We start from the raw sequence: 17,247 nt of genomic DNA, 5'->3' as shown, positions 1-17,247 counted from the left end.
TTGTCATCTTCTTCATAATTTTAGGCTTAATCAATATTTTTTATAAATATTTTGTTTATATGTTTAATAATAAAAAGTTTTAAAAACATGATAATTACAATATTTCGCCTATACAAATATTTGATTTTATCTTATTTACTTTTATATATAAATATTCCATGATTCTAGGTGAGTATTTTACTAATATTTATATTAGATAAAAAATATTTTAAAGAAACATATGATAGTTATCATCTACACACAGCGGAGAATCTAGACATAAAATTTACTGGGTGCATCAAGTGTATAAATTAAATCAGCATGATAAAGAGAATTTCCTATCTTATCTAATATTTTCTACTATTTTACCTTACAGAACAAAACTGAAAAGATAGTAGGTTCACTTGCAGCCAATGAGTTGGTGCCAATGAGTTGGTTTGGACTTCACCCCTGTCTACACAAATATTTGATAATATCTTATTAATATTATAAAAAGATGAGTTAATTTGTTTTTTTTTTGCCAACATGTGCTTTTTTAGATATAAGTTAAGTTAACATTTTGTTAGTTTTATAAATTTAATATAAGAATGAATTTATTACAAAAATGAATTTTACATGTAGATATTTTAACTATATATTACGGTTTTATCATTAGTAAAAATATATTTAAATAAACATTCAGAGTTTGGAGAATAGGATCTGAATTTTATGTTAAATGGTTTGGAGTACATATATTGTTTGGAGTATAAAATTAAGCTTTGAGATTAAATTTTGAAAAGATTAATTTTTGAAAAGGTTAATATTTTAGTATAAATTAACGATTTGAGGTTAGATTATGAAAAGATTAAAATTGTAAAGTTTGTGTTTAGAGTTTAGTATTTAAAATTGTTAATTTATATTACTTAACAGAATTTTTTTTTTTCTTTATAATTTATAAATATAAAAAATCCAATTCTAAAGTTGGTAATATCTTATGAAATTTGTAATATTAAATATTTTAAATTTAAATTTATAAAATAACCTAGAAAATATAATAAGAATAAATTACAATATCTAACACATAAGGAAATCTAGGGATTTTTACTTTAATTATTTGGAATGATTAAATTTCTGCAGTGTGATATCTCCAGTATTGAACTTTTTTGTGATCAGCAAAAAATTGATTGGAGGAAACAATATCTGTATAGTGTATATATTCATGGTATTGGTTTTGGACAAGGTTCAAGTTATTTATATCACTTGGTTAAAAATAATGATAATAAGTTATAACTTGACTATTTGAGTCTTTATGTCTTAATTTTTGTTGTTCCTGTTGTCAATAATTTTTAATATGCCGGTCAGAATTTGGTTAATACATTTGTAAAAACTATTAAGTTATACATATCCTATACATCAATTCTTGGTTAATTTTGACTTATTTATATAAAAAAATATATAAATTTATTTTCTTATCTTAAACAAAATTTAGTAGTATTAATTGATATTTATAACTTTATGATACATATTATTACCATGAGAAAAAATTAGAGTCAAATTTTATTTTTTTCTAAAATTTCAATTTTCAATTTCTTTTTAAGAGGTATAGTTAAACAAGAAACAAACAAACAATATTTATCTGCAATAAATATTTTCTTCCTAGTTATTTATTTTGGGAATTACATCTTCTAGAAAAAAATTCTATAAATATTTGAATAAAAATATGAGTTGGCACATTACTGAAAAATCAGATTACAAGTTTCATCGGAAAACATAAGCGATGGAAAAACCGAATGTTAGATTTTACACTAAGTCAAAGATGCCACGCATGCGATGGGCCACTGACCTCCACCACCATTTTGTTTATGTTGTTAAAAGACTCGGTGGAGAAAGAAGTAAACGATATTTTGTTTTTGTTTTTTTCGAACAATAATTACAGTTTCTCTACTAAAAATATGTATCAAAATCAATATTATTTATTTTATTTATTTTGATACTTTTCAATTTTTTCAAAGTTATAAATATAATAATTGATAAAAATTATATATATTATATATTTATTGTTTGACTGTATAAAATATTTATTATATTATTAAAATTGCAGAAGCAACTCCTAAGAAGATTGTGCAGGCAATGGGTGTGAAATATCTTACACTATCGCATGTGAAAAGCCATCTCCAGGTCATTATATACACACACAAACCATGTCTATAAGTATCACTATATATGCAAATTTTCAGTGTGTGTTTTAACATCTGCACCAAAAAAAAAAAATTTCAGTGTGTGATCATTAATATTTGTCTATGCTGGTGTTTATATTACTAAATCAAACAAATCTGTTGATCTCAATAGATGTATAGGAACAAGAAGCGGAGAGAGACAGTACAAGGTAAATAAACATTACCAGCACTTTAATTTAAAGCTTTATAGGCATGTTTGTACCTTAAATGAACAAAAATGGTAATAAAAGTTCACTTCAAAAAATAATAATGGTAAAAAAAGTTCTAATATGGTATCAGTTTTAACTTTTAAGGCATTAGCCAACTGAGTGACATATAATCTTTTGAAATGAACGGACAAAATTTTAAATATTATAAACAGGGCTGGAAGCACATGTTTATATGCCTTCCACTCAGGATCGGCATTTTTTGTATTGATATGAAATTAGCCGGATTTATGTTGTAATTCAAAAACGTAAATGGTATTTGATTATTTTATAAATGTTTCAAAATGTTTAATATGATCAAAAATTGAAATCAGAATCATGGAAAGATATTTAAATCAATAGATAATATATTTGATTTCCTTTATAATATATCATATTGATTTTGCTTGGTAAAATTACGCATGCGATTTTTAAAAATCAAATTTGAATGGAAAATTGAACAAACCATATAATATTTTGTGGTAGTCTTATTATAAATTGCATGTGTTCGATTCTATAGCAGAAAGGAGAATGAGACGAGAAATGAGGTGGCGGGAATTTCAACAACACCTTCAAATCTATGAACGCCTTCGAGACGCTACCAATTTTATGCAAAATCAATCAAGGTTCATGCGATAATTAATCTCCATCTACTATATATAATTTATTTGAGGAACTTCTTAGAAAAATAATAATTTCAAACTCTGTATTAACTATAATTTGAATTTTATAAGTTATCAGCACCTAAATTTTTTATTGATTATATGGTAGCTTTACTAATACTTTATTTTTAGGCAAATTTAATAACTTACCATTAAAACCGTCCACCTTTAAACATTTTTATAAACCAAATTATATTAAAGATTCATTATGAAAAAAATTGTAATACTCGAAAATACTTATAATATATAAATCTCAAATGTTATGTTTAATCTGAACTTATTTTCAAAAAAATATAGACAATTTATAATATTTTAAGTAATTTCTCTAAATTCATCTAATTTTTATTATATACGTTATTTTATTTAATGATAACCTTTGTTTTGAATTTCATGTAGGCTAAGCTATAATACAGAAAAAACAATCGAATTTCTGAAACCAAGTAACAAAACTATGGAGGTAACTTGCAAGTCTCTATTTCAATCTTCATGAGTGATCTTTCTTTTTTTTTTTTTTGTAACAGATCTTTCTTTTCTTGTGTATTAAAATATGTGTTTTCATGCACCATGGGTAGCAATAAAACTTCTTAATTTAAATTATATTTAAAATAAAATTTATTGTATTTAGATTTTGGTATTTTTACCAATATTTTAATATACATTTTTATTGAATTGAACATAAAATTAAGATAAATAAAAATAATAAATTATATTTAAGGATAGATATTTATATATTTAAAATTATATTTTTAGACAGATTTTTATCTATGATTTTAAAATATATTAAATCTACTTGTATAAAATTAATAAAAAATGATGTAAATGTTGTATAATTATCAAAACTAAACGTTATTTCTAAAAATTTGTAGATATATAAAAATCTAATAATATTACGATTAAAACTTATATTTTAAAAATTTGTAAAATAAATTGAAAAATTTGTAGTAATAAAATTTAATAATAATAAAAGATAAAAATGAATAAGATTTCAAAATTTTGTAAAATATTATTATATTTCTATTATTATATTATTTTATGTCATAGATTTACCTTAATTAGGACGTATAGTTTACTTATATATTCTAAAAGATTTACCTAAAATAAAAATAAACATCAAATGTAATTATCAATAACATATTTAGCGATAAAATATGTCATCATGTCTAGTATAATGTATAACACGTCATATATATTTAGTGAAAGTAATTCTAAAAATGACATGTGTAAAAATTATTTTGTAAATAATGTCTAGATAATATTATTATAATAATAATCGTGAGTGATTATTAATATGTAAGATTCCATGAAGATCATCTAAATAGATGTTTTATATCGCATCACATAGAGAAGACCATAATCCCCTTCCCCCCTCCAAAAAGAAGTTAGCATACCTTACCCTCATTGCTAAAATTATTATAATGATATCTAACAGTTTTCGATATTATTTTCCGATTAAGTACCCTTTTCGATGTTTTTAGTTGATTTGGATAGACTATTATATAAAACAAGATATTCTATGTGACAATAAAAACTTGCGACTGAATTTGTTTTTTTTCTCTTTTTGAAAAAAAAAAACATTATTAGAACATGGTTGTTTATAATTCTGGTCGTCTATATGATTGGTTCTGATCAGAAAAAAAAATTGATTGGTTTATGGTAAGGTCGAACATGCTCACGACGGTGTGGTTGCTACTGGCGATGGTGCAGATGTTCGTTTAAACTCGACAGGACTTTTGAAAGGTGAAGAGAAATTGTCCCTTGGACTCACTCTTGGACTCAAGTACTAAGAGGGGACTTCGGTTTCTATCCTTTTTAAGTTTCCTATATTTATGTAATTCTTGTTCCATATAATGGGATGAGAAAAATAAAAATGAACAATATGCGTTCCAATAGGAAAAAGGAAGAATATAATGTAAAATGTTACTATGTGATTTTTCATCCATTATTTGGGTGAAATCTTATTTTATTGTAGAAAAGAATCTATTCTTATCATTCATTGAGACCTCGTTCTTATTCTCTGTATCTCTCATTGGCAAAACATTTGTTAGTAACTTCACCTATATTTCTGCCACCTTTGGTGAAGCCCCTGAAATCATCTAATCTATTAAAACAAGAGTACACATTTGATATGATCCTTATTTTTCCTAAATATTTATAATCACTTAAAATAAACCAACTAAATATTTGGGTTTGCTTCATCCTTATCATCTTTATCTTTTGGGTTTGTAATGGGTTTAATTTGTAAAGGATTTTCTCCACTTTCGAAACTTATTTGTAAACTAACCCATGTGTCTATATATATTTGTTGTCATTGTTTTAAGCATCCTAAAATGTATAGAAACAAAATATCTTTTTATATTATAAATGGATAGTTATGAACTTACGATTATAGATATCTATTTGTTTCTCTACTTTTTTGTTAATATAATTTTGTTGCTTAGGCCTCGATTGGTACAGCAGATGAAGAAGCAGTAGCAGTAGCAGTATGCTGTAAAAGCAGTATGCTGCAGAAGCTGTATGCTCTCATTAAAACTTTTAATAAGATAATTGGTACAGCAGTAGCAGTATACAATTTTAATCTTTTTATAAAAGTTAGTATATAATATATTTATTTTAAAATAATATATATTAAATAATATATATATATATATATATATATTTATTTATTTAATTATATATATATATATATAATATTTGTTATTAAAAATAATGAATCTTAATTAATAACATAAATTAAATTAAATTTTAAATGTGAAATATTATTATTTTTAAAATAAATTTAATTTTTTAAAAATATAAATTTATCTTTGGTTATAAAATAATTTTTAATATTATTAAATAAAATAAAAAATATAAATTTATTTTTGGATATATATTAATATATAAAAGAGATATAATTAATTTATTTTATTTACTAATTTCAAAAATTATGTTTATATCGAAAATTTTGTTTAAAAAATAAAATTTATAATTAAAATATCTATTTAAAAAAATATATTTCGCATTTAAAATATAATATAATTATATATATATTATATTATATTTTAAATGCGAAATACTCTTTTAAAAAAATATTTATATTGTAAATTTATTTTAGAAATGAAACTTCATTTTCTGGATATAAAAATTATTTTATAATATTACTAAATCAAATAAATGAACAAATTATATTTATTTAATAAATATATAAATTGTAAATGCAAATGCTCTTCCAAAAGCTTCATATGAGAGCATTTGCTAGAGAGCATTAGCATTTAGTAAATGCTTTTCTAAATGCTTTTGTAACAAATGTTGATTGGATAATGTAGAGCATATTGCTAATGCTAATGCTCTACCAATCAAGGAATAACATTACAAAAACCTATCATATTTTTAACTATTGTTCGAACCAAGAGGAGCCACTTCGAACAAGAGTCTCAACTTTGCCTTAGCCGTTGGAGAAGTCACGTTCGTGAAGATTCCTTTCTCTTTCACAATTATCTGCATGCCACACACAAAAAGTTAGTGTTTAAAGTCAACTTTCATTCACAAGTAGAAATCTAGAATAAAATAGTCGATTTAATATTTACGGAGTAATAAATATTTTTGGGGTAATCTTGATACAACTTTCTTTTTGCTACCATTTAGGGTTATGCCACTAAAGTTTTGAATAAAACTGAGAAATCATTTATTATTTTCAATATTTTTATAAGTAAATCTGTAATAAAATAAAAACAAGCTTACATTATAAGAAATAGAAATATTATATTAAACATCTATCATAGTATTATCATTTGATATAAAAACAAGAAAATTAAAATAAATAAATATATAATATAAAAAAAAAAAATATAGAATTTTTTTTGTCGATGCCCATCTAATAAGATCAAGTGGTAGTCGGTCTTAAGTCGTTCCGAAGAAACGCTCTGTCCGAATAAATATACAATTAAGAAGTGAAAACTAAATTAAATGTCTCTTTAAAAAAATTATAGTAAATAAATAATTATGAAATGTCCATATCAGAATACAAAACAAACATAAAAAACATGGCATTATTACTCTATGATTCATTACTTAATTATTAAAATAAGTACATATACAACCAAAACAATTTATCCATAACTTTTAAAGCCCTTCTACACAATTTATTCGTTATATTGCAGTCTTTTTCAAGAGTACTATATATGTATACTTTGAGCAAGACAATCTAAAACTAATATATTAAATCATAATTAAACATTTAAAGAATAAAATATTTAGTGAACAAAAGGGAACCAAATAGAAAAAAAAACACAAGTAAATTGTCAACATAGCTCAACTACAAAGGTAAAACTCATTGCGCATAACATAGTCTTCCACCTTCAAGACTACCATATTTGTAAGCTGAGTACTATTGACCAAAAAAAAAAAAGAACGAGAGCTTATCTACAATAAACAACTACACAACTGATTTACAATATAAATATTAATGTTATAAATAATGTTGACAAATTTTTCATAAAAAACTATTATTCCGTGCATAGCGCAAAAAACCATTAATAGAAGTAAAAAAATTCACATCTTCTATTAACATTTCAAGTATTCAACAGAAAAAAAAAACAAAGGATAGACTATATAAAATAAGATCTAGATATACCAAGCATCAATACTTATAAAAAATATATAATATATTAAAATATATACTTGTAAGTTTAAGTATTTTAGTTACATATTTAATTTGAATTTTGTATTATAATTGTAGTTTGAAGTACTTGAACCTCTAAAGTTGGTATGTATTCAACTTGCACATAGAAAAATAAATTATCGATGTATTCAAGAAAAAATATATAAGAACGAAAAATGTAAATCATGTTTTATACTAAAGTCTACATTTTACTTATTATCATAACTACCAAAAACATGATCTATAAGAAGAATAACAAAACATGTACAAGGAATATTAATATAATTTTAATTTAAAATAAGCTTAACATTTTAAAATACTCATCAAATTGATAATATATTTAGATATGTAATTATTTTGTCCAAAATAGTTATTTTGGTTAAAACTAATATTTAATCAAATTATTAACATTATACACATATAATATTATACACATATTTAATCAAATAATATTATATACATATTTAATTTAGTTTTTATTTTCTTAATTTTATATTTACTTATTTTATTTTTCTTATATTATATATTTACTTATTCTTATTTATTTTTGTCTTTATATCAAATGATAATATTCTGATATATGTTTAATTTAATATTTTTATTTCTTTGTATATTTACTTATTATTTATATTTCTTACATTGTATATTTACTTAATAAATTATTTATTTTTTTAATAATAATGTCACGTGACATCTTTTGGAAAAAACTTTTTCGCTGATGTAGACGCTCCATGGAAACTCAAAAAGTTACTTTTATTACTATAGATTTAAACGCACATCCTCATCTATCTATCGTGTTAAAAATTATAATTTAATACATTTTAGAAAAGATGATTTTTAATAAATGCCATTTTTGAAATTTTCGTTAGTTTTGGTAGAGTCCACAAATTATAAAATATAAGTTTAGTTATATTTATAATTTCACTATAGGAGGAAAATATAAGTATAGTTTCTCAAAAATAAGATTTTTTAAAGTTTTCAGGTTTATTAAGATTTTCCGATGCTCGGTTTTGTTTCCGGTTTCCTTTTAGGAGGTTGAAATTAATATAATTTATTTTATTAGAAAAAAACTTATTTATAACGTCAACGACAACTCAAGTCTGTGAAGATGTCATTGTTCATTGACATTTTACTATTTTCAGATTGGGATTGATCCCTAATGAAAGCAGGAGCCCTAGGTAAAGGAATGATGATAGTCTCACTGCCAAGCCAAACTACTACAGAGCTCATGGTTGGTCTCTTTGCCGCATTCTCTTGGACGCACAATAAACCAATCTGGATCAACCTGATGATTTCGTCTCTCGGATTTCTCATCAGTAAAGGATCAATTACAATCTCAGGCTTTCCTTCAACCCATCTCTTCCACGTCTGTACCAGTAAAGACATGTTCTTACTTTCTTTACGTGTGTTATAAGTAAAAGAAATGAACCAAGACATGTGAGGAATTGCTTACAAACGCTGCAAGTCCTTCTCCTTCGAAGCTATTGTTTCTTTGACCACTAATCATCTCTAGAAGCATAACACCAAAGCTGAAAACGTCGGATTTAGCGGAGATTTGCCCGTGATTCAAGTATTCTGGAGCCATATATCCACTGCATACATCAATTGATGAATGTATATGACCCATTAATATATGAAAGGTTATGTTAAATAGGGAACATTTATAGTTTTCTTCGAGGTTGATTGATATGGTTCTTACCGTGTTCCAGCTATCCGTCTTGTTTCAGCTCGAGTTTCATCTTCTTCGAACAACCTTGCTGTCCCGAAATCTGCAACTTTAGGGTTCATCTCTGCATCTAAAAGGATGTTGCTTGCCTTCAAGTCTCGGTGAATAATCTTCAGCTGAGAATCTTCATGGAGATAAAGAATACCTCGCGCAACACCTTCTATAATCTTGAACCTCACCTCCCATGTAAGAAGCGAACGCTTCTCTTCATCTGCATAGTTTAAATAAAAGCACTCTCTCTTTTCTAAGAAGTTCCAGATGTATTGTAAATCAAAATGCAGCGTCTCAAGAAGACTCACCAAAGATATAATGATCAAGACTAGAATTGGGCACAAGCTCGTAAACAAGAATCTCTTCATCTCCTTCATGACAGAACCCAAGAAGCTTAACCAAGTTCTTATGTTGGAGTCTTGTCAAGAGCGAGACCTCATTCTTAAACTCTGTATCTCCTTGTCCTGAACCACTTACTAATCTCTTCACCGCTATCTCTTGCCCGTTTGGTAAAATCCCCTGAAACAAAGTCATCTCGCAGTTAAATTATTTGACAAGAATTATTCGTTTATGAATGGCTTTTTTTTTTTACCTTGTAGACAGTACCAAATCCACCTTGACCAAGCTTATTTTCAGGTGAAAAGTCATTGGTTGCAGAGAGTATCATGCCAATACTAAACCGCAACTTTGATTGTCCATCTGAATCAAAGCATTCTGAAACATACCAACACAAAATATATATCAAACCTTTATTCTATAAAAAAAAAACTAATCTTCACTGCAGGAAACAAAACAGTTTACCGTTGATGTTTTTGTTATAGGCCTTTCTCCTCTGATCAAAGATGATGAAAAGACCAACAAATACAAAGAGGTTAATAACCGTAGGAACCACAATTATCGCGATAGTTCCATTCCGAATCCCTTTTCCTGCCAAAAAATGAATATCAACTTACACCTGTTAGGTTCATATCATCTCAGATTCAGTTCGACTTCAGGTATCCATTCCAGCTACTCGAGATATTTACTAAGTGCATCATCATTAGTTAGATTAAGGCAGGGTAAAATACCACAACCCAAAAAACTTAACCGAATCTGATCCATAAAGTTATACTAAACCCGAACTAAAACTAATAAATATCTGAATTAGATCCAAAATTTTGACATCTGAAAAATTATATACCCGAATAAAAATGTTTTGGGTACGCATAAATATTCTAATCAAAATTATATATTTAAATATATTAATTATCTTTAAATTTGATACTTCAAAAATATTTAAAAATACTCAAAATAAGATTTATATAAAATGAAAATATTTAAAATACCCAAAACATAAAAAATTCAATGTACATACTAATTTTCATCCAATATATAAACCTGACCAATTTCATGTTAATTTTAGATATGTGATATACATTATTCAAATTTATATATTGTATATTATTTTATTTAGGATTTTAAAATTTATACTAAGACTTTTTACTTTGCTTACAAATTTAAGTGAATATTCAAAACCCGAACCAAAACCACAAAAAAATAAATTAAACTGCAACCTAATTTGTAAGAGTATCCGCATTGACAAAAACTCTAGCAAATAAGTTCTCAACATGAATAAGTAATTTAATACAATAATTAAATTATAAACATAGCAAAAAATAGATCAATAGGGAGTTGACACATATTGGAGCATGTTCTTATTGTGGTTTTTAGTGTTCTCAAATGAGAGCATTCTGGTATAATATCAGATATCCAAATTATGGTATTACATGATCCCATCAGGTACTTTTATAGTTCGGATCGGGTTCGATTCATAACTTTTGATCGGATTCAGGTTTGAATTTTGGGTACGGATATTATGCATGACCCTATTGCAACCAACAAATGCTGATTATGTGATTAACATGATAAGCTAACACATTTACCTTTCTTGACATTTCCAGGTTGTAAGACAGTATCTCCTTGAGGAAGAGTTGAAGCACGACTAACCATAGAAACTCTTGTCATATTCTCAGAAGATCCACAGATAGGATAAAGATCCCACCGGAAATAACAGCTGGGAAGCCGTCCTGCACCGCCCTGACTTCCCCAGTTATTGTTTTGAAAGTTCAACACACACTGGCTAAGACATTTGTTGCATTCACTAGATAAAATGTCAGGAGTGCATTGCATCATCATGTAAACATTTGGAAATTCTGTGAACTCTGCTCTTACGACGCTATAGAACTTAAGCACAACTGATGAATTTTCAGGAGCTGAAGTAGCAGACTGCATTGTTAGGTTAGTCAGTGCTTCCCATTCTCGTCGAAAAAGCTTAAGGCTCTTAGGTTCCTCTATAATTAACGGATTATCTGACAAAGTAGGTGGGAAAAGCTCGAGTTTCGCAGAAACAGAGTGATTAGCGTACCGTACGAGACAAGAAGCATTGTCACTGTCTCTAGTGGTCCACCTGAAAGATTTCATTCGATTTGGACATCTTTGTTGTGATTCTTGAATCGCTTGCTCCACGCAGTTTACACAAGCTTGCTTCGGGTAGCCTCGTCCACAAAGGGCAAGACCGTAAACTTTGTTGGAGCCTTCTCCGGTTGAAGTGTTGTAGAAGCCGCCGTTAGCGGTGACGTTACTTGCAAGAGAAGAGAAAAGAGAGTTAAGGTTTTCGCTGTAAGTGCTGTTAACGGCGAATAAACTGCCATCACAAGCTGCTTCAACGCCTACAGAAGTTACAAGGAGAAGAAAGCAAGAGAAAAGAATTACATCACATACTTTTCTCATTTTGGTTCAATTTTTTGCTTTAATTCATGTTGTCACTGCCAGGAAATAGACTATATTTATAGGATAAATATTTGTCTAGTTTATGGGTCGTAATTGGCAACGATGTACAAGTTGGTCCAAAGTTCTCAAGTAGTCATTATTTATAATGAATAATGATAAATTTAAAAATTAAAACCATGGGCTCTTGTCTTTACAGAAGATACGTGGTTATGGTCTCGCGTCTCACTAGTCACTACAACTGGTTTATTTTATTATACCGTACTGGATCTATTAATGTAACATGACATGATGCAGTTATTTTTGCGAAACCATTTTATAGATAAACTTTTTTTTTTTTTTTTTTTTTTTTTTTTTTTTTGCTAAATATTTTATAGATAAACTTTTAATAGGTTCCCAATAATGTTTCATTTGTGGCCTATAGTAGTGTAATGATATTTTAATACTAGAATTTCAAAAAACTAGTTCCAGATTTGGATGAAAATATGAATTTAGGATCTGACTGGTTGAGACTGTGTTTTCAGTTTTTTTTTTAATGTAGAATTTAGGAAACTAAGCTATGGGTTTCACAAAAAAAAAAATTTGTTGAACTTTGTGGCTTTAGAAATATTTTTGGCTCCCCACAACAACGACAGGTTCAATCAATTAGTTCCAAACCTCTACTGATAATAAAAAGTTATCATGTTAGTTGAAGACATGCATATTTTGTTTTGTGGAGTTAGATAGATAAACAAAATTTAGATGCTTTAATTTGCTTACAGACTTTTTTATATGTTCTTTTTATTAAATATGAAGTAACATATTTTCTAGTTTGTCTTCTTTTCGCTAGAATCACATTAACGAAATAGCCTAAAAACATTTATATAAATATTGAAATTGTAGGAAATTGTCTTTGGAGGGTACATCGGAGTTGATTAACCAAAGTTCAGCAGTTTGGCTAAGGCTTTGGGAAAAGAATGTATTATTTAATGTGATAGATAGGTTCATGCATCAAAAAGGAAACAGCCTGATGTGAGACCTTCATGGAAGACCATACCTAATTTCACTGCTGCAGCTGAGTGCGGACTATTTCTTTATATATATTTTTGCTTCAAATGATTTAAGAGTTTGATCAATTGGTGCCTTTTTTCATATAGAAAGTAGTTAGTATATTGAGACATTGGATGGGTGTAGAATTTTTTTGAGATATCAAATACAAAATGATATATATCAAGTACAAAATGATATGCTGTGGTGATGATTGGTTCGAATATGACTGTAAAAATTTAGTTGTAACTAAGTTCAGAGCCGTGCGAAGAGATTTTGTTGTCCCAAAAAAATATAGAACTTTTTATGGTAATAGTAATTAAGATGCAATTTTAATAAAAAATACTAACAAATAATTTGTAGAGTTATATCATGATTTCTATACAAAATCTACACATAAATGTATACATTTTAAAAGTTTTACGTACATTTTTACATATTTGAAAACTATCAAATAGGTTTTACGTGTAATCTTCGCCGAGTGAATGACAAATATACTTGTCACAATTCATCCAAACGCCTTTCAAATATATTGTAATCTTTCTCATCTGATCAATAAAAATGCCTTTCAAATAACCCACAATCTAATTTTGTTGTTCTTATTTAAGCCGACCAATCTCAAATTTAACAATTGTATATCTACTACTTTTTAGTCCCTTTTTACTACTCTCTTATTACTACTCTCTTTTTCAATTCAATACATTAACTACTGCTCTCTTTTTCAATTCAATACATTAAGAATAGTTGGTATTACCCTACAACCAACATATTGATTAATAAATGTTAAACTCAACGAAAACTCAACTCCGTGAAGGCATTGCTCATTGACATCATACCATCTTCAGATTGGGATTGATTACTTGTGAAAGCAGAAACCGTAGGTAATGGAATAGTAATAGGACTCTCACTGCCAAGCCAAACTATTACTAAGCTCATGGTTGGTCTCTTTGTTGCATTCTCTTGAACACACAACAAACCAATCTTGATCAACTTAATGATCTCGTTACTCGGATTCTCTACCAAGAAAGGATCAATTATAATTTCAGGCCTTCCTTCAACCCATCTCTTCCATGCCTAAACGACACAAGCGAAAATATATGTTCTTACTTTCTCTACATATGTTAGAATATACAAACCAAAAAGACTGGTATGTGTAGAAACTTACAAAAGCTGCAACTCCTTCTCCTTCAAAGCTCTTGTTTCTTTTACCACTTACCATCTCTAGAAGCATAACACCAAAGCTATATACATCAGATTTAGCTGAGATTTGCCCATGATTAACGTATTCGGGAGCCATATATCCACTACATATATTCAACTTATAGCGTTAATTAACTGTGAGCATATTTTTTTTTAATTTTCAAGGTTAATTAATATGTTCTTACCGTGTACCAGCTATTCGTCTTGTTTCCGCTCGAGTCTCGTCAGTGTGGAACAATCTAGCTGTCCCAAAGTCTGCAACCTTGGGATTCATCTCAGCATCTAAAAGTATGTTGCTTGCCTTCAAGTCTCTATGAATAATCTTCAGCTGAGAATCTTCATGGAGATAAAGAAGGCCTCTAGCAATGCCTTCTATAATTTTGCACCTCACCTCCCATGTAAGAAACGAACGCTTCTCTTCATCTGCGGAGTTCAAAGACATATTGTTTGCTCGATTTTTCTATAACTATCCAGAATGGCGGCTGTCTTTTTAAAGCTCACCAAAGATAAAGTGATCAAGACTTGAGTTGGGGACAAACTCATAGACAAGAACCTCTTCGTCCCCTTCATTACAGAACCCAAGAAGCTTAACCAAGTTCTTATGTTGGAGTCTTGTCAAGAGCGAAACCTCATTCTTAAACTCCATATCTCCTTGCCCTGAACCTTTTGTTAATCTCTTCACAGCTATCTCTTGGCCATTTGGTAATGTCCCCTGAAACCATTTCTCAAGATTTATCTAAGACCAAGATTTGATAGAGAACTCATAATTAGGAAAGCAAAGAGTTATTACTACCTTATAGACCGTACCAAATCCACCTTGGCCAAGCGTATTCTCTGACGAGAAGCCATTGGTTGCCATTAAGATCATTCCAAGATCAAACCGTAACATAAGTTGACCATCAGAGTACTCTGCAGTACCAACTAAAAACGAAACAAGTTTTAGGGCGTTTGCATTGGGGAGTTTCATGAAGTGTTCTCACCGAACAAAATCAAACTAACAAGTGAAGAAAGGGAATATAATAGTTTTCATTAAAAAAAAAAGAATATGATAAGAGTTCTCAAAGAAAAGCTTTTGAAAAGCTCTTTAGAACATTAGTGGAGTGGCTCATCTACCTTATATATATGATGTGGGACACTTTGTGTCTAATATTTTCAACTGATTTTCAAGATTAAAATAAAAATTTCAGATAAATTAGATTATGATACTAATATTGTTTTTGTTTGAGCCTCTTACCCTCTACATGGTAAGATTGATTGATGCAACAAACATGGTACATACCATTGCCATTGATTATGTTGTTGAATTGTCTCCTCCGAGCATAGAGTTTGATGAGGCCAACAAACACTAACATGTTAACCAAAGCAGGAACAACTATCGAGACGATTCCACCATTCCCAATGCTCCTTCCTGCAAATTATAACCAGTTTCTTTTGTCCCAATCTGATAGTTTTACAGATTGTGAAATGCTCTGTCTCATTTGTTTTACCTTTCTTGTCTTTTATAGAACTTTCCTTTGAAGGTGGATGAGCCTGACTCTGAGTCTGACCTCCAGGAAGTAAAGGAACTCTTGTTATATTATCAAAAGCACCATGGAAAGCATATAGATCCCATCTGAAAACACAGCTCGGACGACTAACCTCGCCTCCTTGTCGTCCCCAAAACTGTTTTTTAAAATATGTCCCGCTTTTTTCCAAACATATCTTGCACTCTTGAGAAGTTATGTCGGGTGTGCATTGCATCAGCATGTATACACTTGGAAACTCCGTGAACTCGGCTTCTACAGCACTATAGTACTTAAGTATTGAGGAAGTTTCAGCTTCCATGGCAGCCTGGACTGTCCGATTAACCATTGCTTCCCACTGTTTACTGAAAAGGGTCAAGTCCTTGGACGGCTCGATACTAAGTGGACTTGGGTATATGACAGCAGGTACAAGCTGGAAGTTCTTGAAAGTTGACTGGTTTGAGGAACGTACAAGACAAGAAACATGGTCTCCATCGTCATTGTCCCAATTGAACGAATTCATTTGGTTTGAGCAACCGGATTGTATCTCCTGAGTCACTTTTTCGACACAACTGATACAAGCTTGTTGCTCGTAGCCTCTTGCGCAGAGGACAAGAGCGTGAACTCTGTTGGGATTCTTGCCGAGTGAGGCGTTGTAGAATCCACCGTTGGCGACGACCTTTGAAGCAAGGGTAGAGAAGAGACTGTAACGATTCTGAAAGTAGGTTCTGTTACCGTTTAAGAGGCTTCCATAACACCCGAGGGCGTGAACTTTTTCGAGGTCTTGAAGGACAAGAAGAAGAAAAGAAGTGAGAGCGGTAATCAAAGAAGAACATTTCACCATTTTTAATGTAAGATAACTTTTGTTTTTCTTGTACTTCTTCTTTATTGTTAAGAAGGAATCAATTTTAGACCTTTGTTATTCTTATAATGGTGAGATGAGAAAATGTGTATTGCTTGACTTCCAAAGACTGAGAAAATGTGTATTGGTTGATTTACAAAGATGGAAAAAAATGCCCACACGAAATTTCGAGGAAGAGTGCAGATTTAAAGTATTGGTTTTAAGTCAATTTAGAAAGAAACACATGCAAATTTCCATAAATCAGTGAACACTTTCGCTTTATCAATTTTGTTGAATAACATAAGAAAATGAATAAGATATGGTCTTCCGCCATCTTTTTCTTTGTCCACCGTAAAGAGAACGTTCATGTTTTTATGCATGGACTTGAATGTATACAGTACTTAGGAGGAATTCTTAATAGGTTTCAGTTTGATGTATAACGTACATGTGAGGTATAATTACTAAACGACTACGATGCAGGCTTATGAAGTTAGTTTGAAGATGTAGTTTCTTT

At 28.9% G+C, this 17,247-nt stretch overlaps 3 protein-coding genes across 4 annotated transcripts; 1 reads left to right on the top strand and 2 right to left on the bottom strand.

Annotated features, from left to right (window-relative positions):
• Positions 1-1,735: 1,735 nt before the first annotated feature.
• LOC108827065 (myb family transcription factor RLI1) lies at positions 1,736-4,826 on the top strand. Its single transcript, XM_018600413.2, has 6 exons — positions 1,736-1,850; positions 2,060-2,136; positions 2,308-2,344; positions 2,901-3,006; positions 3,439-3,499; positions 4,701-4,826. Exons 1-6 carry the CDS (start codon positions 1,736-1,738, stop codon positions 4,824-4,826), a joined length of 522 nt encoding a protein of 173 aa, XP_018455915.1.
• Positions 4,827-8,716: 3,890 nt separating this feature from the next.
• LOC108827089 (putative cysteine-rich receptor-like protein kinase 39) lies at positions 8,717-12,201 on the bottom strand. Of its 2 annotated transcripts, XM_018600434.2 has the most exons (7): positions 11,321-12,201; positions 10,200-10,325; positions 9,991-10,112; positions 9,707-9,917; positions 9,381-9,618; positions 9,135-9,273; positions 8,717-9,049 (listed from the first exon to the last, which is right to left on the bottom strand). In XM_018600434.2, exons 1-7 carry the CDS (start codon positions 12,165-12,167, stop codon positions 8,765-8,767), a joined length of 1,968 nt encoding a protein of 655 aa, XP_018455936.1. In that variant the 5' UTR covers positions 12,168-12,201; the 3' UTR covers positions 8,717-8,764. The 2 variants fall into 2 exon arrangements, with proteins under 2 accessions (XP_018455936.1, XP_056849855.1); XM_056993875.1 differs by lacking the exon at positions 8,717-9,049 and having other exon boundaries at positions 9,191-9,302; positions 9,373-9,618.
• Positions 12,202-13,854: 1,653 nt separating this feature from the next.
• Positions 13,855-16,758, bottom strand: LOC108826149 (putative cysteine-rich receptor-like protein kinase 39). The gene is made up of 7 exons (XM_018599528.2): positions 15,878-16,758; positions 15,670-15,798; positions 15,184-15,311; positions 14,892-15,102; positions 14,576-14,813; positions 14,356-14,494; positions 13,855-14,264 (listed from the first exon to the last, which is right to left on the bottom strand). Exons 1-7 carry the CDS (start codon positions 16,734-16,736, stop codon positions 13,980-13,982), a joined length of 1,989 nt encoding a protein of 662 aa, XP_018455030.1. The 5' UTR covers positions 16,737-16,758; the 3' UTR covers positions 13,855-13,979.
• Positions 16,759-17,247: the final 489 nt, after the last annotated feature.

This window comes from Raphanus sativus, chromosome 9, assembly GCF_000801105.2.
Source record: "Raphanus sativus cultivar WK10039 chromosome 9, ASM80110v3, whole genome shotgun sequence".
NCBI classification, from domain to species: domain Eukaryota; kingdom Viridiplantae; phylum Streptophyta; class Magnoliopsida; order Brassicales; family Brassicaceae; genus Raphanus; species Raphanus sativus.
The sequence above is the reverse complement of the archived record's forward strand: the minus strand, read 5'-3'. Positions and strand labels throughout refer to the sequence as shown.

Bases quoted from the DNA above. Each gene is read 5' to 3' on its own strand.
- LOC108827089 (XM_018600434.2), bottom strand. From the start codon at position 12,167: ATGAGAAAAGTATGTGATGTAATTCTTTTCTCTTGCTTTCTTCTCCTT. The intron at 9,918-9,990 runs GTAAAAAAAAAA...ACTTTGTTTCAG, and splicing joins GATTTGGTACTGTCTACAAG to GGGATTTTACCAAACGGGCA. The intron at 9,050-9,134 runs GTAAGCAATTCC...TTACTGGTACAG, and splicing joins GAGAAGGACTTGCAGCGTTT to ACGTGGAAGAGATGGGTTGA.
- LOC108827065 (XM_018600413.2), top strand. From the start codon at position 1,736: ATGGAAAAACCGAATGTTAGATTTTACACTAAGTCAAAGATGCCACGC. The intron at 1,851-2,059 runs GTAAACGATATT...TTAAAATTGCAG, and splicing joins AAGACTCGGTGGAGAAAGAA to AAGCAACTCCTAAGAAGATT. The intron at 2,345-2,900 runs GTAAATAAACAT...TCGATTCTATAG, and splicing joins GCGGAGAGAGACAGTACAAG to CAGAAAGGAGAATGAGACGA.
- LOC108826149 (XM_018599528.2), bottom strand. From the start codon at position 16,736: ATGGTGAAATGTTCTTCTTTGATTACCGCTCTCACTTCTTTTCTTCTT. The intron at 15,312-15,669 runs GTATGTACCATG...TTTCGTTTTTAG, and splicing joins CAACATAATCAATGGCAATG to TTGGTACTGCAGAGTACTCT. The intron at 14,814-14,891 runs GTGAGCTTTAAA...TGAACTCCGCAG, and splicing joins TCTTGATCACTTTATCTTTG to ATGAAGAGAAGCGTTCGTTT.